Consider the following 25,307-nt stretch of genomic DNA (forward strand, 5'->3'; position numbering starts at 1 on the left):
TTCAGGGGGTGCTGAGAAGATCTGCTCGGGGCTTTTTTTGGGTCTTGTGTAGCATTAAGTTGTTGGGTTTGAAGCTAGTATTTTACTTGTATATCCTTACAACTTCTTCGAAGCTATGGCCTCCTGTCAGAGACCAACCTCCTGTTCAGGGGTGGCAGGCGAATCGTACGAAGTCTCCGAGGTTGCCTGGAAGAAGTCCTCAGACCACAGTCTTCTTACAACAGGCTGGAGGGTGTCAGCATAACCTTGGTCTGTGATGGAAACCGTGCGTTATGTACGAGCAGGAGGATCAGGCTACTCTTCCATCTGTGTTTCTTCTTAACCCAGCTGCCTTGTGCTGGGGGGAAGTCGGAATCGCCTGCAAACAGGATGAGCAGCAGAAATCCGTTGGGTGATGTCCCACCACGTCGGAGCACCTTCAATAGGAAGCTGGACACAACGCTAAGCTGCTTTGGATCACAGGAAGCGTTCATTGGCAATAAGTACGCCAACTGTTGTTCACCCGGTCTTGCGTGTGTGATTATCCGTGTGAGTAAGGGTGAGCTGTCTGAGTACAGATAGTTTTACGCTGCCTTCCACTAATTGCATTAAGCCGTTCAAAATATATCTTATAGAAAACCTAGGAGCCATAGTCCAAGCTTCAAAACCTCTCCTGCTTTGCAGATTTTAATCAGTTTTACCGCGGCGTGTGAAGTAAACGACAGAAGCGCCTTTAAACTGATGGTTGTACGGGAAGGAGGAAGCAGAGGAGCGTGGGCAGAGCGCAGCGCCTGGCTTTTGGGGGAAGAATAAGGTAGTGTCTGCAAGGTACCGGGATGCAGGAAGGACCCGCATTCTTGCTGCTCACCCAGCAGATCGGGCGGTGGTTATGCGAGTCTTAATGCAACACGTCTCCGTGAAATACATCCTCGGTCTCTCGGGTAAATGGGATCTTGGCTTCCCGGGAGGGCACGGGCCGGCTGCTGGGCTGAGGCTGCTGGAAGGTTTCGGAGCACTGCTGTTGTAACGACTGAAGGAAACTCTTACCTCGGCTCTGCTTAAAAAAAAAAAAAGGTTTCTTTGTGCAGTGGAAGTCGACAGTGTGCTTACCGATGTGGTGTCAGTCCCCGTTCTGCATGGACATGCTCGAGAACTGGAGACAATTGAGGAGTGTGATGGCAAAATCCACTGCACCGCTGAGTCCTCGCGGCTGGCTGACAGCTGATAAATACCTGGAAATGCTCTACGTTCTCCTTATTACATTTATTAATATTAATATATGCTAAAGGAGCACCAGCATCACTACCTACAGGTACAGTTGAACGTTTGTGCAGTTTTCATAAACAGTGGAAGCAGTGACATTAAACATATGCAGGAATCCCCATAGTTATAAATATTTACCAATATTTATTTTGGCAAGAGCACCTAATTCAGATGTTCCTAGCTGCGCTCCCTAATACAGCGTGCGTGTTTGTCACACGATCTGCTCCTCAAATTGATAGTTGAATTAGTCTGAATGCAAAGGATTTCCCTTGGCGTATCACTTTGTATTTCACAAATATTTAAATTTCATTACGGTCGGGGCGGGGGGGGGGGAACCCCACACCGCTCCAGCTACGCGCAAGTAACACGCGGGCGTCGCGGAGTCGGTGTCGATTCGTTTCCCAGCGAGGGAGATCTAATGTGTTATGTGGTACGTGAGCGCGATCTCGCTCGGTAATTAATAATCCTTATCAGAGCTGCCTAAGCGTCTCTTGGTATGCCGTGAATTGCAGTTCCAGAGACACTTCTGAATTCCGGACTCGGGGACTTTGCGAAAGAGCGGGAGATTGCGTCCCGCTCAGAGACCTCGCTGCAGCTGACCGCACGTAGGTCTCGGTGCTCGCTACCTGATAAAATTTACCTCGATTGTTTTGACTGAAGCAGAAGCTCATTTTTTTTTTTCCAAAGTTTCAGTTTATTTTGTGCACGGGACAGCTTTTTGTATGTTATCAGATTTCCTGCTTCTCCTCTCAGTCGGTGGTGGGTTCTCTTGCTGCTGCTGAGTCTTTTTTCACAAAGCATCGGCAGAAAACCGCATTTTTAAATAAGAAAATGAAATTGTAAACCCCCCCAAAAGATAAAATTGGGGCACAGTCTAGCATCAAGCAAGTTTTAAAGCCTTTTTGCGCCGAAAACTGATCGAACGTGATAGTTATATTCCCTCTGGCTCTAATACAGCAGGATGGGTACCAGGCGGAGCGATGCAAACCTCACCCCAGGTCAGCATCCCAAATCTTCGCCCGAGGTCCTTGGAGCGGTTGTGAAACGGGGATGCCAGGATGGCCCGAGCTGGTCAAGGCACGGCACCGCCGGCACCCCTGCGTTCTGCCGAGCCCGCACCATCTATTTCCTGCCAGATACTGCCGGCGCGGATTGTTTTCAGCCCTGAACGTGGAGAAATAGTTGTGCTGGAAGAAGACATCGCAGTTCCGGCAGAGCGCTCGGATGGGTTTGCTTTAGGCTACGACAGACACCAACAAAGTGATTTCTTTTTTGCTTTTCATGGATACGATTGAAGAGGTTGCTTCGGTTTTTTATTTTTATTTTTTTCAACTTTGAAAAGATTTGAAAACTATATTAAGAATAGGCTTTGTGGAAACCGGGGTCAAAATCAGCGGAAACAATACATCTCTAATGAAACTTCTATAAGCCATCCAGATACAAATTGGTCTTTTCATTTACATATCACTACAGATGTCAATGAAAGCACAGTTCCTTCTAAAGCGTCCTAATGTATGTAAACCATTGCAGGAAGCGTAGCATGCAAAGCCTAGGAGACTGCAGATGGAGAGAAAAGGCTCCTGATTTCATAAAAATAACAAAACCTGTTTTAACATATTGTGCATTAAATATTGTTCATTTGCATACTTTCTATGGCTAGGTTATAAAAGCCCACCATGTGGTGGACTTGTTGGAAGTCTGAAAAGATACTATTTCTCCAAATGGAGATGTGTTAGTGGAAGCTGCTGCTTAATTATAAAACAAAAATAACTAGTTTTCTCTAGGTTGTTTTTTTTTTTTAAATTTATTTTTTTTCCCTTTTGTAGGTTTTTAGAGTCTGGGTTTTTTTGTTGTTTACATAAAATTCAATAGAATTAGGAAAGGAAACATAGGTGCAATCACCGCAAATTCTGCTAACTGGGGTTCAGTGTTTTACAACAGTCTGCCTGCTTGGAACTGGCAGCAGCAGGGACTCCTCCATCGAGAGTTTCCAGCAGATAGCCAGGCAGATTGTAAAGTACCTCTTACATTAGTTTTCTGCATCTTTATATAGAACGGTATAATTTTATGCGTATCGTCTATAGTGTATCGGCGGCTGAAGCATCGGATAGTAGAAATGTACAATACCCCAAATTAAAATAAGAAATTGCCGTCAAAAGCATAAATAGAAAAAAAAAATGCGCAAAAGGAGAAGGAAAAAAATCAACGTACGTGGGGTGGGAGTCTCGTGTACGCACATGCTGTCGGGGTTTGGAGAGGGATGGAGTGAGACGTTCTCGGAGGGAGCAGGTTCCCTGTCTTAAGAGCCGTGGCTTGCCGTGATGCCTTTCCTGCATACGGGATTTTGGGAACCCGGAGCAGTGGGTGGTATCCGAGCACAGGCACCCCATTAAATCCAGCCTCGGAGAAGTCTCATCTATCGCCAGAGCGGTAAGGGGTTTTTTTGAAGGTGAAGGTTGCCAGCTTAAAATCAATCTGCTAGTTTATAAGCTGCCAAGGTAAAGAGCGCAGGGCAGGGGTAAGGCGATCGGGGCGGCGGGGAGCCGGCGTGCTCCTGCCTTCAGGGGAGCTTGCGAGAGTAACGGGAACAGCCCAAGTAGGTGGCTTTAGCTGGAGAGGGTGCAAATGAAACGGGGAGGTGGTAAATCTTAGTTCGAGCTTTTTAAGAAAAAGCGATTTTCAGTGGAACTCCAGGGAGAAGCCCTGTGCCAGGGGAAAGCGCCTTTTGCGAGCCCCATGGAGATCCATTCACACCTAGCCGAGCTGCAAGCTGCTGGGACTTGTCATTTGTCATCTGCTTTTCCGCAGCCCCACTTGCTCCTGGCCGGCTGTCAAGACGCGGGTGTTCTCTGAGCACTGACAGGTACGGCCCCAGCGCCCGGCGGATCAAACCGCCGCCGCCGGTCCCTGGGGAATCCCCCCTGGACCCCTAAAGGATGCTCTGGGCCGGGGAGATCCACCCCAAAACTCCCAGGAGGTTGATGTGGCCACGGGCATCTGGGATTTGGAGATCCAGGGGGGAAAATTGCACAGTGGACGTGGGCAGGAGCCTTCGGTGCTTCAAGTCGTGGCCATCCCGTTCGATGACAGCTTTGCAAATCTCGACCTTAATTAGACAGCCTGTGTCTCAGTTCTTCTCGTGAATGTGTGGGAGTCAAGAGGGCTGGGGTAAATCCTTCCTCGAGAGATTATTGGATTTTTTTTTATTTTTTTTTTAATAGTGAACCAATTCTTTTATGATTAGGCTCAGAAATGGGTGGTGATCATGCCCACAAAGCAGCCGGTGCTTTTGCATTTAGCTTGAGATGCGAGGTTTGCACGGCAGGCGGGAAGCGACCAGTGTTTGATGAAGTTAAAAAGATAAAGTTGTCCCAGTCCATGGAAGCTCCTCTGTGTACCCAGAGAGAGAGAAGGGCTGTTGGAGAAACCGGAGTGCCAAGCCATACAATTCATGGCTTGTAGAAAAAAGCAGATGCGCAAGGGAACCGAACTGGTCTTGCAGAGCTCGCGTTGATGGTGGCATATTTTGCTGCGAGTGCCTGAGTTGGTGAGCTCAGTGATATTCCTCCAGTGCAGGATTTGTACAAGGTACGTTGATAATTAAGGTTGACCTAATAGGGTTTTACTTCAAACAGACGACTTAGCGCAAGTGCTGTCCTGAACCAGAAATGGGGCTACGTGAAGTGAGTCGCGGCGCAGGAGCCTCTAGACGAGGGAAATGCCATTTTTCCTGTTTCTATGAACAAAACAAGGTTACTGTCACCTGATCGCGCCTTCTGGTTTAGCTCTGGGAAGTCCGATGGTGTTAATTTGCTCTTTTTTCCCCTCGTCCCTTCTCCGCAGCAGCAGCAGGAGATGCTGGCGATGAAGCATCAGCAGGAGCTGTTGGAGCACCAGAGGAAGCTGGAGCAGCACCGACAGGAGCAGGAGCTGGAGAAGCAGCACCGAGAGCAGAAACTTCAGCAGCTAAAAAACAAAGAGAAAGGAAAAGAGAGTAAGTAGCAAAAGCTCACTTGTTTCGGTGATGACAGGTAGAGGAGATGAATGGAAGCCATAAAGCGGCTTTATGAAGCTGGAGAAACCTTCACGATGGTCTCTCTGCAGAGCTCGGCTGCACGGGGAGCTTATGTAAACTGTTAGAGGTATTGAGGGTGAGAGAGAAATGCATTTCTATGCTTTATCTTCATTTTTGTCTTAATAAATGCCATTTTAGCGTTTTTCAAAAGGAAGCGTATCGTCTCTTTACTTGATTTAACGTTTTTGAAGTATTTTTGGCAGCATTCCTAATGGAGGCAGAATATTAAGCCCATAAAATACACCAGATGCACGCTGCCTTTCTTTTTCTTTTACTTTTCTTAATTTCACTCTTTCAAGATGTAGCCGAGTTCTCAGTTCTTAGCTTTAAAGTGTTTTCATTCAGAAAGTACTTCTTTCATGAGGTTACAGATTGTGGTTGGCTTTCCCACGTGTCATTATGCACTTCACCAGATTCAGTAAAATGATTATGGCCTCACAATTTCCCTTATCAAAGACACTTTGGTTGCTTGTTCGGTTTTCTTTTACAAGTGAATGGGAGGAAAAATACCTCGCCAAGTTGTACTATCAACTCGTTAGGTCTTCATTTCAAATGAAATAAAGCAGCCTGGGATGGAAGAAGCGGAGAGGGCTGAAGGGTAGCGGGAGATGGGATGCTGTCTGGCGACTGGGAGCAAGATTGAAGCTCCAAGAAGAATTTTTCTAGTAGGAAAGGGCTGGGGTCTAGGGGACTAAAAAAAAAAATAAATCTGAAAGTTGAATTCCCCGCTCCCTGCATGTGCATCTTGCGACGACAGACTTTAAGCGGCAGGCAAAACGAGGGAACGCAGGGACCTACCCCAGTATCTTCCCAAAGCAGTTCGTAGGGGGTCCAGCCTGTCCGCGTGCGGTTGGTTTGGGTTTCGTTCGTTTTAAATACTGGAAAGCCCAAAGGGTCAGAATCTGCTTACAAGCAGCAGTTTAACATGCAGGAGCGACTAAAGGTGATGATAGCGCAGGTTTGCTTTATCCACGTGCGATGGTTTCGTTGTCCTCTGCCTGCTTTGTGGGATTTTCCAGAGTAAAGGCAGTCGGTTCGAACTGGAGGAAAGCTGTAAGCATTTCCACTTCACCCTGCTGTTCTCATCAGCTCTTGATGTCAAATCAATGTTTTGCTGGATCTCTCTGCAAAATTGATATCTGGCTATTCTCATTAAAGTAATTTGCAAATAAATACAAATGCCTGAAGCTCGGTAAAATGGCAAAAGCATCAAAGTGCCTTTTGGGTGAAACACATAGGTGTAGAGGAAAAACCGGAATTTGGGGATGTTAAGTTGAAGATCCTGTTCCCATGGCTACAGTTTTATTTTTAAATTACTTTTATTTAAGAAGTACTATGGTGTATAATCATTATAGCACCTCAGCTCTTAAGAATACTTAAGTTATTTTTCTCACATCAGAAAATTTTGCTAAGCGCAACACAGCTAAAATTGTCCTGATCTGAAATACGAAGAGCGCATAATAAATGTGTAGTTTGTTCTCCCTCCTTCCTCCATCACCGTGAGCCAAAGTGCATTGTTTTGTATCTTTTAGAAAGCAAATCACAAATCGGTTTAGATTAACATAATATCGGCTCCTTGCGTTCTCATCCCGGGAGCCTTAACCCGTCCCTCGTGAACTGATGTCTGCTGTCGTAAAGCTTTTGATCAAAAGCACCACTTTCACGAAAGGAAGGAGAACGTACGTGAAAGTAAAGGTGGTTTTTTGCGCAGGATAAGGAGCGATGGTTGGTCGTCCTGTCTTCCCACTGTCAGGATTGAACCTAGAATTGGTCCTATGCATCGGTGTTTCCAGACGCTTCCGGGAACGCAACGTTCGATCCCTTGCTGCTCAGGCAGCCTTGGACCGTGGCTTGTCTTGGACTTTCTCCTACAACTTGGCCAGCTGTGATGAGCCCACACCATCGTTCAGGGCTTACCCCGACTAATTTCCATTTGTTCTGCGCCTCTCCTCCTCTGTCGTGCAACCTCCTCCTCCGTGCAGGAGCTACCCCTGCCTTATCCCGCGTTCGGATACTGTTTGATCCTGGGACAATATGTAACTTGGTTTTGTCTCTGCGGTAGTAACCTGGCTCAGGCTTTTGGCTCTTCAGAGCCATCCTGTCTGCAGTACTTTGCTCGTTGTGGCTCTCTCCTGTTTGCAGTCTTTATCAGTTGATCTGCTCTTTGCTCCCTGCTCCTCTCAGACACTCAAGCCCTCGAAATGAATGGCCTCGCTTCCCCACGCTGGGTTGTCCCCGCCGTGCCCAGCTGTCCCCCCAGCCAGGGCTGCGTGAGCTCTTACTCTCCAGTTCCTTCTCTCTCCTCCTCCTTTTATTCTGCCGTGCCGTTTGCTTCCGTTGGGGTTGAGTGCCTTGCTTCCTGCTTACTCCACACGTATGGGCTTTTGATGCCTGACTTCTGCTCTTGTCCTCTTCGCTTATACCCGTGCCTGATGTATACTATCGCATATGTGACAGGTTGTCCCTTTCTGCCTTCGGCGTCCTCTTTAACATCTTCACTGGCTATTGGACAGCACTTCTGCCTGTAACGACATGACTGGGTCCAAAATAACCCAGTACAGGATATTAACAGTGAGTTAGGTTGGGTTTTTTCTTTTGATCTTTCAACTCGAGGGTCAAGAGTTGAGTAAAGGTCAGAAGGTCTTCCATGACAGCTTGGCCCGTGGCTCCGGCATTGCCCTGGGCAGGGGAAGCCTACACGTTTTTATCTTGTTAAGCATATATAGAGCCTTTCAGCTTCTCATTAAGGAGGAAGACACAACAGGGGAGCTTTTAGAAACCTCAGGATCCAAAAATGTTTAGCTTCAAGTCTTCTAGATAATGTCAGATTTATCCAAAACTGACAGAACACAGCCATGTTTGATTATTTTAAAAAGGTTAATAGATTAAAGATGACACTTTTTGGAGAGAGAACGCCTTTAAGCATGAGTTTGTCACCTATTCTGGTCTTGCCACGTGGTTTGCTACATGCATATGAATTTGTCTCGAGCTCCTCAGTTGAACTTCTCATTGGGGTACACGCCAAACGTACATTTTGTAGAACTAGTGAGAAACACAGGGCTCCAAAAAAGTGGATTTTCCAGCCTTTCAACATGGCTTTGGTGGTTGAACTACATTACATCTTTATAGAAATACTGGAAGTTTTCTTTTCTTGAGGAGATAACGAGAAATTGTTTCCCCGGTCTGTCAAATGTCATTGTTGAGTAGGATCCAGGAGACAAAAGATCACCCTGTCGTATTTTAAGTTTTTTATTCCCGGTAGAGCAGACAGTTTTCCTGGCCTTTTCATTTTCTTGTAGCCCAGATATTTTCCTTTGGAATTCTTGCTTTACGCCATGGTATAGATGAACCATCATTTTCCACACGTTCTGCTTGCCAAACTTTCTATGCATTACTCCATCAGGAACTCTGCCTGCGAATCTGTTCTGTCAACCAAATGATAATTTTAATCCATCATCGCAGTAAAACAGACTGGTCTCTATTGTGGAGGAAATAATGATTAGAAATTACACAGTTGACATTTTAACTCTACGCTACAAAATTACTGACTTTCTTCTTTAAATGTTAGATTTTCTATTTGAAGAAATAGATTGCACACTTGTAAATGAATTGGAATATTATGTAGGTCTTATTGTACACAGATACTTTTGAACAAAGAGGTCCCTATTTACAAGAGTTTTCAAGACGAAATCTACATATGAGACATTCGTCTCATTCCCCTTCTGCTTGCAGATGTGACATTTAAAAACTTGAGTGTACACAAGGCCCTTTTTCTTAAATACCTTTGATGAAAAGAAAGCTGAAATACCTCGTACAAGTGCTTTATTCTGAGTGTTCTTCTATGCAAGTGTAAAAATCCTCTTCAGAAATCTTTTATAGTGAAATGATAAATCTCTGATTAAATCTCTGTTTTCAAACATAAGTTGTGATTATATGCAAAGCTAAAGAAAAAAAAAGGAGGAGAGCTCCTTACTGGAGGCGCTTTGTTCTTTTCTCTTTGAAAGAAAAGTTCTTCTTTTGGACTGGAAATCAAAGATTGAATTCTGAATCTTTTTAGAAATTTAAATTCTTTAAAGTATGCGAATTGATGAAATAACCTTTTTAATTTCTGACATTTCAGGTGCAGTGGCAAGCACAGAAGTAAAGATGAAGTTACAAGAATTTGTGTTAAATAAGAAGAAGGCATTGGCACACCGGAATCTCAACCACTGTATATCCAGTGATCCTCGCTTCTGGTATGGGTAAGTGGTACTGGGCTTATCTTTACGATTCAGCCGGTGCCACCTTTTTTTCACAATTGCTGGAGATGATGTGTTTACGGGATGAACCACAACAACGACAGACCCAGGGTTTGACGTTGCTGTGCGTTTTTCAGAGGGTTTCGGTGTGAATAACTTTCCTATCTTCTGTGCTGGTCTTGTGTGAGTAGAGGTCTTTGCTGTCGTCTTTAATCCACGGTTATTCGAACTCGCAAGTTCTACTATCAGGACCAACCTTTATAAGTTCTCTAGCTTTTCACCCAGGCTTGCATCCCACCAGGTGTTAGAAAACGAACTTTAAGAAAACGGGGAAATTACTTTTTATATTCAGTGAATTGCAACTCAGGTTAGTTGAGCTAGCATTACATTTGAAAGCCTTTCATGTTTACTTCTCATCTTAATCTCTCAAAGTTGGAAGTTTTACTTGGCTCTTCTCTGTAAATTGATGAAAACATGAAGTGTGTCCTGTCTGCACTTCTAATCACAGTTGCCCCAACATCTACATTTTCAGCTGAGAATTTTCAACTGTTGATCTCCTAGAAAACCCAAATGTCGTGGGGAGCAAGAAGGTAACAGCTGATGTTATAGAGATATGGGAACAAAAAGCGACTTCTTCGATTAGTTCTGATGCACCAAACAGCAAATATAAGCAGTGGCATAATAAATTAGATACAAGTTTCAGTTCCAGAAATTCACTTCTTTATTGTATAAAAGAAAATCAGTAAATTTTAGATGATTCGAAAATTTCCACTACTATAACATTGTGAATATCTATATTTTAAAAAAAAAAGGGGGCAAAAAAAACACAGCGTGTTTTGGACGTTGTCTTTAGTGACTGCAAAATTCATGAAATTTTGAATAACAAAAGTCAAGGAAATTTTGCTGTGAAATTTGTGTTCAAGCCGACTGTCTGACAGTATTTTAAGTCTTAAGAAATTAGCACGTAGGCAGGGATGATGAGGTCATAGCCGGAAGATGTTTCCAAATCCAAGAAACTAAGCTGAAATTCAATTTGCAAGGTATCCCAGCTATGAGCCAGTACAGAAATGGTGACGTGTAGTTGGCAGCAAAATTCAAACGTTATTCCACTGGGGTGAGATTGAGCCGTTTTAATACATCTCTGGAAATCTAATTGGAGCCTTGAAAATTGTATGGTTATGGTAAAGGTTAAAGTAGTAAAATGTTGTTAGTTTAGGTAAAGATAATATTTAAGGCCAACTAGGTCGGTATCAAGGATAGTAGAAGAAATAGGAGAAACGGAATTTCAGTAAGGACAACGTCAGTATCTTTTTTAGGTAACTGATTTTCCACTCTTCGTAACTGAGCCTCACTAAGTAATGTGGGGATTTTATTAAAGGTGGTTGAAGACTCTCTGAGCCACTAAATTATTCTTTTTTTTTTTTTTTTTCTCCAGTTGGTTAAAATGCCTGTTAGTGCAAAAGTGGTATAAAGTCAATTAGAATTAAGGATAGTAAATGAGTGCTTTCTTCAAAACCTTGGATCCTTTGGCCCTGGAGAAACCTGGCATAGAATTGCCATCACCGGTGAACTTAGAAAAGTGAAAAATAGATCTGGGAGCGGTCTGAATTCCTTATGTTTTGCACAGTTTTCAATTAACCGCTCTTCCACCGAGAAGCCAGCGTTCGGAGGCGAACGGAAGAGCAGCGGTCCGCAGCACCCACCTGTGTTACAGGGCGATGCGGGAGGTTATTTAGACAAGTCGTCTTTAAGGTTTCAGTATGTTTCCTGCTTCGTTTCAAGCTAACGCTGAGCACTTTCTGAGCAGCGACATCTCGTTGAGGTTTATAGTGCCGTATGTTGATCGAAATGTCCCTTCCCTGTGATGCTCCAGGGATGCCAACAGGTAGAGACGACATACAGACTGTTGCGCAAGCGGCCATCCTTTTTTCCCCGAGGGATTTAACAGGCTTGCCATCCCCTCCTCTTCCTCCATCTGTTTGGTGGTGGGAGAGGATCGGTGTTCTGGATTCTAACACAAGATGTGAAGAGGGATGAAAGAGCTTCCGAGGCATCACAGATCTTGCTAAGGGTCTGGCTGGGTGATAAGCCGCAGGCGGACAGGAGCCCGTTCTGCTCGGGCTTTGAGGAGGGCAGGTGGCAGCAGGGCTGCGTGACTCTGCTGTCTTACCGTGCTGCGGAGGATTTCTAAATGCACCCTTCAGCAGTGAAAAAAGAAATAGAAGATTTTTCACTTCCATTCTACTTCAAAAATATATTCTTTTAAAAAAGAGAAAACCTTTAAATTAATTGCCTATTAGTATTTAGTTATATGGCATCTCATAGGTTACCGATTCGGTTATAGAGATATTTCTGTACGCACATACTTCTAATGTGATTCAGTTGGGTGGTGTTTGGCTTTAGCACACGCAAACCAGGCTTGCAGAAGATAGACTTGATGCTCCTACTGTGAGCAGGCAAGCCAATTAAGTGGTAACAGATGCTGAAATAGTCTTTTAAATGACACGCCTGCTTTTAAGCACTTCCTTTGGTCTTATTAAGGTTTGTGAGTTCCTCTTTTTTAAAAAAAAAAAAAAAAAAATTGAAAGCATTACTTGGAAAAAACCAGATCTCCTAGAGGTATTGAACACCACCACGGTTCTGCGTCAGCGGCTGTGACATGAAATACGTTCTGCTGACATGTGAAATAGCTGCCGTTCCCCTGGGCCGTTGGGCCAGGCTTCGGTTCTCCACCGAGATGTCCAGACGCTTTTGCCTTCGGTGCCTTGGATCTGAACTTCATTCACCGCTCTCGGTCCCTGGTGCGACACTGAGCGTTTATAGTCAGCAAGTGTTTTTATTACTCGATCGCTGATGCGACGGGGCACGGTCGCACGTCGGGTCAACCCCTGAGATGAAAAGGGACCAGTTTTTAGAGGTTTTTCAGAATATAGTCGTAGTCCAAAGGATCTGCTAAAAGAAAGGAAGGAGCTCAGTAACGCTCAGTAATTTTTCTTGGAGGCTTCTGCAGAGTCCTTGCTCAGTCTTCAGCTCTGTGGTATTCAAGCCACTTTGTAAACTCTTTATTTAATATATACAGCTCCAGTCTAAATGTAATTGTTTAAAATAGCTTTGTGGACTGTAATTTTCAGATTACGTTGATGATAGGCAGCAACAGAAGAGGTTCTCTTGAATTTCATTGTCAGACTGTCCCTCCCGTGGATTCTGAACCCGCCGGACAGCCCCGCTCCCGGGAGGTTTTGCTCTTGAAGCTACTTGACATAAGTAAGAGTGGCTTAGCAGGAACGCAGACAGAGCACCTCGGGCTTAGCAACCAGGGCCATTATTTCCCTAGGAAGTTGTCAGAAATGCGCTTGGGAAGTAGCCACTCAACGCGGTAGCAATCAGGAAAGGGAGTTTAACTGAGTTATTTACATGGGAAGGAGGTAGAGAGATATAATTATGCATTCAATTATTGCAGCGTACATGGGTGCCCGCAGTCTCCGTACACAAAACGTTCTAGCACAGATACATATGTTTGAATATATATTCGGTTTGCGTTGCATGATCGTGTTTGAAGTATCGTGTGTGGGTTTTTGAAGGACCTCAGAGCTCAAAGAACAGGAGGTGCGTTATGCGAAGGTATGTGCTTTCAGGAATGCCTGCAAACTCGATTCAGTATACAATTTCATCTCTTTCAGGTCCTCTGACATTCTTGAACGGGCACGCAGACCAGTGCGTTTTGCTCGAAGCAGCGTAGGGTGTTGGATCCCAGTCCTCGAGCCGTATAATGTATTCCTGTTTGCAGAGTTAAATATCTGTCATTCAGCAACCCCAAAGCACATCTAAACAGGCCCTTTGAGCTCCAGCGCATTCCCTAACAAAGTGATGAAAATAGCTTCAATGTACATGATTGTGCGGCTTAAGTCATGGTTTAAAAAAAAAAAATTAAAAAAAAAAAGAAAAAGTCTATTGCTTGTATAGGCAAGAGCAAAAAAAAAAAAAAAAAAAAAGTCATTGTGTGACATGGTGGGTTTGAGGGCTCTTGGCTTGCAGCGTCCGGGCTTCCTGTTTGTGAAACATCTCTCTGTGCTGCCTTCCCATGGTATGAGCAGATCCGGGCAGAGAAAGCGACTTCTGTTTTCGGGAAGGATTCAAATATTTTTCAGTTTGGTTCTGTTTTGATTTCAGGTGATGATTAAACTGTGCGTGCATGCGGGCATTTATTGGTGCGAATGTAAAAGAGTACATGATGTGCGCGAATGCTAATGAAAAATACAACTGTGTAAGAGCCCGAAAATTGATTCTGCCTGTACGTACGGAGGAGGTGGGAATATAAAGGGGGGGAGGATTAGGAAACCGCAGGGAATCATGCCGCTTGGTGAGAACTGGGGTTATCGAAAATTTTGATGTAGATGTTCAACTAAACTTTTCAGAGGGTTTTTTGGTAACAAAACCATGTCGAAAATTTGATGCATTTCCCTTACGTTTCGTTAGCCCCTTATTTTTTGGAGGGTACAGCTTGTGGTGGAATTGATGCTGCGTACCTCACCAAACAGCCTACTTCTGATTTGAGCTTCCAAGGAATTGGATGAACTGGTGTCATTTTCAACTGGAAAGGGCTCATTTTGGTTCCTTAAAGAACCTTTTGTAGGAGAATATTTTTAACCAAGGTCTCCAAGAATGCCTGTAAAATTTCAAATCTTCCCTTCTTTTGACGATGTCCTCGCTTTCTGTTGTCCCATATTCTTTAGTATTTTGAAGAAGTAATACAGGGTTTAATTTCTGTTTATTTAAATTTAAAATGTAAGATTGTTTGACAGCCATGTGGCTAAATCAGTCGTTCTCTTGATGTAGCTGCACTGCTAACACGCACGGTCTGGAGACTTCCCCAAGTCTGTACTGGTTGGGGCTGGTAGAGCTCCTGAGAAATGGCAAAGCCGGGCACAAGTCATTAAGTAGGAAAGACGCAGCCAAAAAACTGGTAGGAGGCTTAGAAAACTCATTCATTATTTAATATACTTAGCAAACAGACTGTAATTTACTTCCAGCAGCCTGCTCAAACAAAGCTATAAATTATCAGCTTCGAGAAGTTAATCTGGAAAGGTGTTGAGTGCTTTGGCCCCATCTCTGCTAGGTACTCGGGGCAGGAGGCAGCGAAGCAAAAGGCAGACGACCACCTATGCGGCACGGCTGCTGTCGGCCAGCTTAAACCTGTGCCACCCGATGTGCTCATCCTTCGGTTTTGGTTCGTCCTTGGGCTTCGTCTGCTACGTCTGGGGTTTATTCGGTGAAGGGAAATTAGTCATTCAGGCTGCAGGTGAGGGGAGTAATGACAGCCGTGCTTAGTGTCAGGAACATGACTTTGCAAAACCCAGCCCAAGTACGTGCTTAAAATTATACTTCTGGTGAAATACCTTCATGAGTTGAGCCAGGCTCAACAGGGTAGTTCTTACACTGAAAGTTAAGCCTATGTTTAGTTCCCTCCCGGTATATTAGACTTCGGTTTCTTTTGTGCACGAGCGCCTAGAAGGAGAAAGCCAGCACCAAGCCCTGTTCCTCTGCGCTGTTCCCCGCTAAGATGCCAGACGAGCTGCACTCCTTCCCTTTGTGTGTCACTGGTGTGAAGCTTCTCCCTTCTCTTTCTCTTTCCTTCTGTGCAGGAAGACACAGCACAGCTCTCTGGACCAGAGCTCCCCACCCCAAAGTGGCGTATCCGGCACCTACAATCACCCTGTACTGGGGATGTACGATTCCAAAGACGACTTCCCACTCAGAAAAACAGGTAGCGCTCGCGTTGATTTTCTGTGTTACCTACTGTCTTTGCTGTGACGCTTGGTCCTCGTAATTTTTATTTTTATTTTCTTAAAAAAAAAAAAAAAAGGTATGTTACCAAAAAGCTGTGTTTTGTGGGGCGATTTATTTATCAAGTGCCCGCTCCGTCCTGCTCCACCTTCGTCTGTCACTCTCTGCGCAGCATTGGAGGGAGGCCGGAGTGGCTTTGGGTGTGCGGATTTCCAGAGCTGCAGGCAGGAGACAGCGGAGTTGTGTGTCAAAGTTTGTGAGATGTTTTCACAAAGTCGAAGCTAATACAGAGATCTGGGTGTCTGAAGTCAAAGTATGTTTTGCTGAGTGAGAAAAGTACCAAGAAAAGTTCATTTCTTCTGGGATTTGCATTTTATATACAAGTTTATACTTAAAATAAATAAAAATGTTTCTGCCAGTCAAAGCGTCGGGACTTCCTGCAAGGGTTTGGGTTCACACCTAGACAGTTATTTCTCAGTTAGGTTTTTCCCTGCACGGTGGCAAAGCAGGTCAGTTATTTCTCAACTATATATTATGTAAACCGGGTTGTTTTGGTTGGCTGTGGTCCTCAGCTCCGTATCGCGTGCCTAAGCCAACACAGCCTCAGCTTCTAACCTGGCCGGCTCGTGATCCTCGGCTGCTTCCTTCGGGGAATAGCTCAGCTTCCACGAGTTCGTCCCGATCTGAGGAGCGGTGCTGCTCGCGTGGATGGTGCAGACAGTGCTGTGCGTTGGAAATGGCTTCAGAATAGGAAAAAAAGCTTGCCTGAAAAGGCAGAGGTAAGAGGAAAGTGGAGGCGTGATTGAACTTCGGACATTCTGCAGGTGCTGTACGCTTTGTGGAGCTTCAAACGTGGAGAGATGAGCACCGGTACTCAGAAAGTGTGTCATCCTCGTGATAAGGAGTGGTGATGGTGCGTTAAAGCAAATCTCCCTGTGGCTTCGCTACAGTCTTTGCTGAAATCGGCTGCCCTGAGTCCGTTCCCAAGAGCTGGCAGCCCCTCCGTTGCCTTCTGGGAGGGATGTGGCTGTTCTCACGGTACTTCTCCTAATGGAAGTAGAGCGGTTCTTCGGTGTGGTGAATATCGTAACACAATTCTCATCACCTTTGTAAACTCGGGGTGTTTTTCCTTCCTTCACCATCTGATGAGAAAAAAACCCAACACCTCCACACACACGCCTTGTGCCTCCTGCCTCCTGGTTCTGTGGATTTAAAGACTTTTTTGGGAACTTCTCATTCCAGACCATAGCACCTGGCTTGCCGGACAGATCTGTGGATGGATTCCCATCTGCTGTGCGGTAGACTGGGCATGGTGGGTTGGCTGGCAAGTGGCAAACACCTCAGCTGCACAAGAAGTCAATCAAAAATTGGCAAACCCTGTTCAGGATATGGTTGGTTGTTTTATTTTCCCCTGGGCACACCCTGTACCTTTGGTGGTGGTAGTTTTAACTGTGCCTTTTCTGGAGGACTCCAGAGGCAGAGCTTAGAAAAATGGATTTGCTGTAGGGTAGAAGCATCCTCTAATCTCTGCTTCTAGATGATGAAAGACCAAACACCCTGCGACACCAGTGCCCGGGACAGCCGAAGCGACGCTGTCTGGGCTTCAGGACTTTGCCTTTCATGGGGGAGGTGAGTGCTGATGGAGAAGGAGACTTCCTTCAGCCCTAAAGCCGGCAAAGCACAAAGACGTGCGTGGCGTACATGGGAGAGAAACGCAAGCTCAGCTGCTAGCAGCCGTTGCTGCCGTTCGCTTCTCCTCTGCTGAAGGCTTTCAGGCTCCGCTGGGAAATCGCAGCGTTTCCGCGCAGGGGGGCGTCCCTTGGCACCATACCTGTCACTTAGGACCTGCGGGCAGCGTGATTCTGAGAGATTTGTAGCTCTTTCCTATACCTTGTGAAAGCAGGTGATCCGTTTCTGGTGTGTTAGTATCCCCGCAGCATAAACAGGCTTTGACGTGCTCCAAAACCTCCCCCGTCGGGGGACCTTCCTGGCCAGGCTGCGTTTGAGGATCAGTCGCCCTTCTTGCTCCCAGCGTTACGGAGGGGATTTCTGCAGGAGAAGGGACGCGGCTGCGCATCTCGCCCCTTTGCTGCTCCCCGGACTGAGCTCTCAGTACGCCTCCGTCTGAATAAAAGCCCCGTCAGACAGGGTGAATTAAGGATGATAAATGTATCTAATCACATTATTAAAAATGGAAGCAACCAAAATCATTGTTGTTTTCAAAGAGCAAGATGTTGAGCTGATTTTGTTTTTCCAGAATGCTGATGCTTGTTCTTTTTGGGCACCAGCATTAATCTTTTGGGGACTGGTCTGTGATACGTTGCGAGGTTCAGGGGAGAATTTCTGTTGTTGTTGTTGTCTTTTATTTTCCTTTCAACGCAAGAGCACTCCAGTCTCTGGCACAGCGATATCCTGCAGAAATCCCATTGCCAAGAATGTTAAGTTGCTTGGAGAAGAAAGGCTCCTGAACAGTCTGGGCTAAACAAAAGGCAGGGAAGGCTGGAGCCCATCCTAAATAAAGTTCTTTATTACGGGCGAGCTTTTCAGATTTTTGGCACCAGGCAAAACTCTGGCTTTGTGTTTGTAATTTAAAACTGCCCTATCTTGTAGTCCAATTTTATTAAATTTGATTAAGTATTTGCAGCTCAAATAACAGAGTCCATCACAATACGGTTCTGATTACCAGGGCTGGAATCCAACCACCGCCATCGTTAGGGGCAGGGTGACTCGGGGGGGGGGCTGCGGGAAGGCGGTTTGATCGATCATTGCTCCTAGGGTGCGTTTCCAGAGTTGGCAGCATGTCCCGCGCGGTGAGAAACCCGTTCGGGAAGAATAAATATGTCATTGCGCCGGGTTTTAAAAGTGCTGCCTTTCTTTGCTCACTCTTGTTTAAATCACGACGATGTGGTCACAGGTTATCCCTCTGCACGCTCGGGGAGAGCTCGCTGGGCTAAAACTGGCCTGTGACTGTTGTGGGAGAGCCGCGGCGCACTGGCCACGCTGGCTTTGGTAGAAGCAGACGTGTGCGTGAATAATGTCTCCAAAACGTTCGGCATGGGAAACAGTCAACGCTTGCAACGTGCTCCTAATGCATCCTGTCCCCTGAAATTCTACCCTGTCTGCTTTGTTTTACTAAATTATGTTCCAGTTTCTTGGCCATTTGGTTTCTGCATGAAATTGTTTTCCTGTCAGGCTGCTGGCTGGTGCAGTTACTAATTGCTTGAATCCTGTTTTTAGCCTGGCTGGGGGATGGATTTCACTCAGTTCCCTCTATCTAAACGCTTGGGAGCTCTTCCTTTTTTTTTTTTTTAAACTGAACTGAGCACAGTTGGGTTGGTGCTGCTCGTGCTTTTGCTGTTAAATAACTGGATTAACATGAGAATTTTTATTTCCCCTTTTGTGTAGTTGCTTTTATTGTATATACATTTCCTTTAGTGTATGCGTTTTGTCGACCGCTGTTGAGAGGGGAAAATATGAGCGACCTTTCCTGCCCCTGGATCAAGGTTGGTGCCTCCCAAATTTAATGAAGCTTCCTTATGTGCCGTACTGGGACCCTGCAAGAAAATCCCTGGAGAATCCTTTCAGAGTGATTTTAGAGGCTGGGTTGCGGCAATCTTTTGTAGCCTGATTTGATAACCCCGAGAGCTGTTTGTCAACAGCTTTCTCGGAGCTGCTGAAGGTGTTTTTACCTTTCTGAGGAGTACAGTGTCCTCCTTTTCTCCCCAGGAGCAAGGTCGTTCACGGTGTTCTCCGCTTTGTGGAATATGAGCAGTGGACATATTAAGCGCTTAATTAGAAAGGTGGCACGACCACCGTCATTGAGATTTCTAATAAGAGAATTATTTAACTTTTTAACATGTTTTTCCTCTTGCTTACGTTGGGTTTTTTGTTTGGGTTTGTGGGGGTTTTTTTAACATCCTGTGCAAGGCTGGACCACGTCCTGTCGGACACTAGCTTTCCCAGTTACTCCTGCATAGAGGGAGCGTAAGGATTCCTCGTGTTCGTTGGGACTTGACAGCTAATCAGGATTTCTAACGAAAGCCAAGCATTTCAATTAGTTGTTAAAATTGGGAGAAGTTTTGCCAAACTCGGCACCTGCTAGAGTTGCCCGGCCAACACGCATTCAGCTCGCTGGGATGCACGAACTGGAAACATCTCCCTGTATCTATATTTAAACCTGACCCCAAAGTGAGAAAAACAGCTCATTTCTTTTGAAGGACTCACAAGAGATGTTCTCCAAAGTCGGAAGCATAAATACGCCTGCGTCCGCGGGACCCATCCGGGTTGTGGAGCAGGCTCGGCTCTCGTTTTGCTCTTCTGTTGGATAAAGCCAACCTTTCCCGAGACAGCCGCTCTCCTTCGACCCTCCTCGCGCCTTTGCTGCTGCTTATTTGGGCCGGCTCCTGCCCTTTAAACCTTTCTCCTGACAGATCTGTCAGCAGAGGTGGGATTTTTTGACAAAGCTGATGTTACCAAAAACGCGCTATCGTTTCATTTTGTCCCTTTTGGTGGGTGGGTTGGGTTTTTTTTTTTTTGGTTTGTGCTTCTCAACTTTCTGGCGTACGCCAGACCGCTGCGGTTCGTTGCGCACAAGAAGACCTCCTGCATCCCTCAAGAGCAACGGGCAGCTGGTTTTTGGTGGTTTTGGCTCGGTTCCTGGGGCTACTTGTCCCACGGCTGCTGCAGCCACGGTCACTGTTTCATGAAGCGTCGCTGAGGCTCCACGTCGGCCTTTTCCTTTCCCTCCAGTATCACAGCTGGCTGCGCTGGGGAGGTGAAGATCAGAAGGACGTCGACGGGCATGAAGATTTTAAGGAGGTGAAGGATTCCTGTGGTCCCAAATATGTTTTTGCTGCAGAGCTGTGGGATAGCATCTCAGGGTGTGAGTTTCCACTATTTCCAAAGCTGGACTGAATCGAGTGCCAGACCGGGAGCTCACAAAGACATCTTTGGCAAGTAGCTGTCCCTGAATTTCCTGCCGAGATAGCAAACGAGCGTGTGCGTGCGTGTGGTATGTACTTGGGGAGAAATGACAAGTAGAAAGTGTCACAGACCCCTCTTTCAGCTCCCTTTTTCTGGGGACCAGGGAAGAACAAGTATCCTACCCGAAAATCTCCCATCCCAGCAACGTCTCTTGCCTTCTGCATGAGAAAAACGAGAACTGGTTATAGGTCAAGTACTGTGGCCTCGGGCTTGTGGTAAAGGAAAAAAGCTGTCCTTGACCTTCGCAGCCCACGCAGTTAAGAGCTGGCAGGAAAGGTCCAAGAAGAAATTTTCAGCTCGTCGTCATCAGACCGTGGCTTGTGCACCCCTTTGCTGCAGTGACTTCCCTCGAGGAGTAAAGGAATGCAGCAAAGAGGAGACTTCTCGTACTTGCCTGTGTGTGGTGCGGATGGGCAGAGTTTGGCCCTGGCCAGTACTTTTCCTGAATTTCACCATCGTTTGGGACCTACTGCAGAAGGAATCTGACACAGGCGTCGCCTCTGCTGATGGTCCCAGGAACCTCTTCAGCTTCCAGCCCACCAGCCTCCTAAAAGAAACAGAAGAGGCCGATGTTGTTGTTCTGGCTGAATCAAACATGAGCAGATTTGGAACCACAGCTTTTAAGCCCCAGCTTGCACTTAGATGGGTGCCGATGAGACGTACCCAGGCTGCGGGGTCCCCGTCACTCGCTGCCCACCCAGGGCCGGCCATGAAGCAGGCGGCGTGGTCCGTCCCTGCCAGGCACCACAAACCAGAGCTTGTGCACGGTGTGCGCTCCCTGATTCACCGTGGGGAGCCCACGGGCTGGCACTAACCGTCTCCTGTTTGCTAATACTCTTCTTTTTTCCGTGCAAAAGAGAGGAGCCTGAGGGAGGAAAGCATCCAGCATCCCGTGATGTTGTTGGTTTCCTCGCAGCACTGCAGAAGCACAGAGTTGTTTGAGTATTATTTGTAGCTAAGCAGGTGAAATTGTTCCGAACTTCTTGCGTTTCAAAGAAAGAAAAGGGAACATGAAAGGATTTGTCAATAATTAAAACACTGCATTCGTCAAGAAAGGCATAATACCTCTCCGAGTTGGTTCTGATTATTGGAGTGTTTTAAAGTGGTTTGTTTTATGACAAAGATTGTTTAGAGGAAAATAGAGTAGGCTGAAATCCCAGTGTAGTGTGGGAGTATAATTTAGAGAAAATCTTTGAGCTTTGTACGGCATGGAGTGTCACTCCAGTTCGAAGGCATCTTTGCTTTCCCACCCACGTTGTCCTTCCAGCTGACGTGGTCGGAGGTCTGGCCTTCCCGAGCGGCCCCGGGACCCACGCGCTGCCTCGGGGTGTGCTCCGCGGAGAGGGGGCACTGGCCTCCGTGAGAAATCCCCGTTGTTGTACGTACCCTTTCTTGCTCCAAGTGGAGGACGTCAGTCTCTCTAATCCAAAAATAACTTTATTAAAGACAAAAATTACTTTATTCCTGTGATGCTATAGAATAGCTCTTCAGACCGGCCCACTGAAATTTCAGAGAGCAGCAACAAACCGAAGTGCCGTTGGAGTTGGAGCACAAAAGCTTGCTTTAGTCCTTCCATTTCTTCTGACAATCAGGTCTAACCGCCCGCCAGGGAACTCTTCGCTCCCCCGTTTTCCTTTAGCCGCAAACCCTGGGTGCTCCTCTCTGGTGCTGAGCTTTGCTTCGAGGCAAAAGGAGGGGGCACCCCCTTTCCTTCCATCACAGCACCTCTCGAGGAGTACCGTCAATGGCGCATCGGAGGAGGAGCCTCTTCCGGTAGAAAACCAAACGAAGTCTTCGGGTTCAGCGTCACCTCTGGGGAGCAGGGGCTGCGGGAGGCCCAGGACCGAGCCCTCAGTCATTGTGAAGCCATCCTTCTCCTTCTCGGTCCTCCCAGCTCCATCCCAGCTTCACAGGGACTGCCAGGAGTGTGTACGCTTCACCTATATATATGTATAGGTGTGTGGAGATGTATATAGATATACACGCCCAGGTTTGTTCTGGCCAGAGCTGAGACACTTGGCGTTGGGGTCACTGCATCTAGCAGAAAGGAGAGTCAAGCCTGAGCTAGGAGAGCATGCCGGGCGTGTGCCTGTCCTCCCTGGGACAGCTTTGACCATGAGCACCACGCAAACAACGTCCCAGTGGTAACGTGGAGTGATTCCTCCAAACCGAAACGCGACAGCTGAGCTGTGAGGAAACCGTGCGTCGCTCGAGCCTTGTCCTACTGTGGCTTCTCAATGCACCATTCACCCCGTCCTGGCCCGCGGCGGTTTGCAGCCGTGTGTGGCAGCGTGAGGTTGATTTATTGGCTTTATGTTGCTCTGTTAGGGTTCCTTGGAAGAGCATCCAGGGCAGGAGGAGGCTGGAGGTAGGGTTGGTCACTCCTTCCCATAGGAGCAGCCCAGCATCAGGCAAGAGGAGGGGAGATGCTTGTGGGACAGGGCAAGGAGGAGGGAACAAAAGGCAAATTGCAGAAATCGGGCAGGGCATGGATTTGGTCACGGTGGCCATGGCAGGAAGGTTTCCAGGCGCAGAACAGATTGCAGCTCAAAGACAAGTGCTTGGTTGGGTCCGTGAGACTGATGAAGGGTGGAGGGGACACCACCATGCGTGTTCTGACCCACCTTGGACAAGTTACAGTTCAGTAAAATTCTTGAGTTTAAAATGCCTGTAGAGTTTTACTTATTTTTTGGGAGAAGTTCATTTTAACGGAAGGAGATTGTCCCTGGAAATCATGGCCACCATGGGTCACTCGCTGGGGTTTTGTGCTGCTCCCTGCCCTGACGTTCGGGCAGCCGGTAGCTCCCTCTGCTACGGGCGCTGCAGCTTTTTGGTTGCTGTACAGAAATTTCATGTTCGTCTCCTACCTTCCGCAGAGCTCAGTGCTGTTTTAAATGCTTTATTGGAGAAACTCGTTTGGAGGACCTCATTCTCTCCTTCCTATTCCTTATCCCCTTCCACACGTCTCTTATCTTTCCTCTCGGATAATAGTTGGAACTGTGCAAAGCTGCTGTCTTTAGCTAGGCTTCGGAAAGAGAAGGACAGGGGCGAGATGTGGTATTTGGTTTTTTGGTCCAGTTTTGGCTATGCACAGCGGAAACCTTCACGGAGCTCCGTCACGCTGCGATTTTTGCGTGGTTTTGGAGGCAGGCAAGCAAACGATAGCAAAGCTGTAAAAAGCGTCAACGTTGTGCGCTCGGTTTAATGGGTGTTAAAGCCTTCTTTCTACTGCTGAGATGCTGCGACTACTAAACTTCAGCATGAAAAGTGCCAGATATTGACTTTTAATAAGTTTTCACTGTAAGGACACAGTCTTCCATAAATAGCACTTTCATGTGCCGACACCAAATGAGGAGAAAAGGAAGAAAACCCAGCGAATACCTTTATCCATCCCTTTCTAATCATGTTCCTACGTTCCTAGACGTATTATTTCAGGTGATGCCATCCAACGTTGTACCAAGATCATAAAAAATAGTTTGTGGCTGCAGAAGAGCAGGCTGTCTTGGTTTTATTCTTGTTTCGCATTCTGGTTTGGGAATTTTCTGCTGCCATTTTTGTCCTACGCTACCTGTCTCCATAGGTACATTTGAGAGGGACCGTATTATTCTTGTCCTCCTCTATGCTGATGCCTGCAAGTATTGACAAAAATATCAGCTCACTTGGCCTTCGGAGGGCTAACGGTGAGACTATTTAAATCTTTTTCTTCGCCCGTTTTGCCACGTCCAGCTTTACCGGGTCCTCCTGACTAGATAGGTCACGATCCATGGGTTTTTGGAGAGGAGAGATCGCGCCATGCACGCGGAGGAGCAGTAGGGAAAGTCTGGGATAGAGCCAGCCAAGGGAGCGACAAAACGGCAGAGCGGGGAAGCGAATGCGCAGTTGCAGAACGTGTGGTCTCTCCTGCTCAAGCAAAAGATAATTTATCTTTATTAAAATTTTGGGTTGTGCAAAAGGCCAGTTCCAGACAGCTATCTCTCTCTCCTTCTCCCATGTTTACCTGTGGACGTTAGAAGACGGACAAAATCATTGCGTTGGCCTTTGCCTGGCTGCCGAGGCTTAGTATGAAGCTTAAAAATAATAATAAAAGAATATCAGCCCTTCGCAGTCCCCAGCTGCCGAAATTAAGATGTGCAAAGACTGGGACTGGGGTTTTCATGGTGCGTTGTTTGCTTTTTGTCATAAATGTGGATGGCTGATGGGAACAAACTCCGGCAAAGTCTGCCCAGGACTTTGTGTTTTTTGACTTACATAGACTTAATGTCAGATTAGTTCAGCAGCTTAGGGGATGCAGTTCTAGGAAGAAAACAATGAGAATCACATCAACGTTGAAGAATTGGATTACATGGGTCCTGCTGCAATAAATGACGTAGAAGAGGGGCAACTTGGGTTTGAGCCTGTGAAAACTAGGGAAGCTTTTGGCTTATGTTCTAGTTATTAATTTACTCGGAGGAAAACAAAATATTCTTTGTATAAATCCTTATTATAGGCCAAATTAAGTATGTCACTGCTTAAGACATCCCACTGGCTTTGTGGAAGCTGACTCAGAGTTGGGCACGGGCTTCGTTTGTTTGCTAAACAGGAATCAAACTGATTTTTCGATAACTTCACGGCATTTGTTTAGAAGATTTCACCTTAAGATGTAGCAGACCAGTAAGTTTTGTAATTTCGTCTCCAGTTCTCTGAAGTTGATGCTAGTTGGCAGTGGTGGGGAGCAAGGCTTTGTTGGGGCATGTTGCCTGACGGGGTGAATATCGGGAGATTTTCAGTGGAATTGGTGTTCCTGAGAAAACATCGAACCTGCGTTGATTGGTATTGATAGTTGCGTGTTGCTTAAAATCCCTATTTTATATTTTTGAAGGACAGATTTCTTCAGCTTAAAAATATATATATATATATTTGTTTGTTTTTTTTAATGTAGTAGTTTAAAAACCAGCTGAGTAAACTTAAATTAGTGATTTGAGTTTTGGAAATGCCTCTGTTGAAAG

At 46.1% G+C, this 25,307-nt stretch overlaps 1 protein-coding gene across 22 annotated transcripts in view; it reads left to right on the forward strand.

Moving 5' to 3' along the window:
- HDAC4 (histone deacetylase 4) overlaps positions 1 to 25,307 on the forward strand; it is a 248,648-nt gene that overhangs the window by 146,069 nt on the left and 77,272 nt on the right. For 13 of the 22 annotated variants that reach the window (XM_075755864.1, XM_075755867.1, XM_075755853.1 and 10 more), the window contains 3 exons: positions 5,086 to 5,236; positions 9,438 to 9,558; positions 15,198 to 15,319. In XM_075755864.1, the coding sequence (XP_075611979.1) occupies positions 5,086 to 5,236; positions 9,438 to 9,558; positions 15,198 to 15,319 (394 nt within the window). The remainder of the gene's footprint in view (positions 1 to 5,085; positions 5,237 to 9,437; positions 9,559 to 15,197; positions 15,320 to 25,307) is intronic. The other 9 variants (XM_075755862.1, XM_075755856.1, XM_075755863.1 and 6 more) reach the window with 3 other exon arrangements.

The sequence above is a fragment of the Balearica regulorum genome, chromosome 6 (genome assembly GCF_011004875.1).
Source record: "Balearica regulorum gibbericeps isolate bBalReg1 chromosome 6, bBalReg1.pri, whole genome shotgun sequence".
In the NCBI taxonomy this organism is placed as follows: domain Eukaryota; kingdom Metazoa; phylum Chordata; class Aves; order Gruiformes; family Gruidae; genus Balearica; species Balearica regulorum.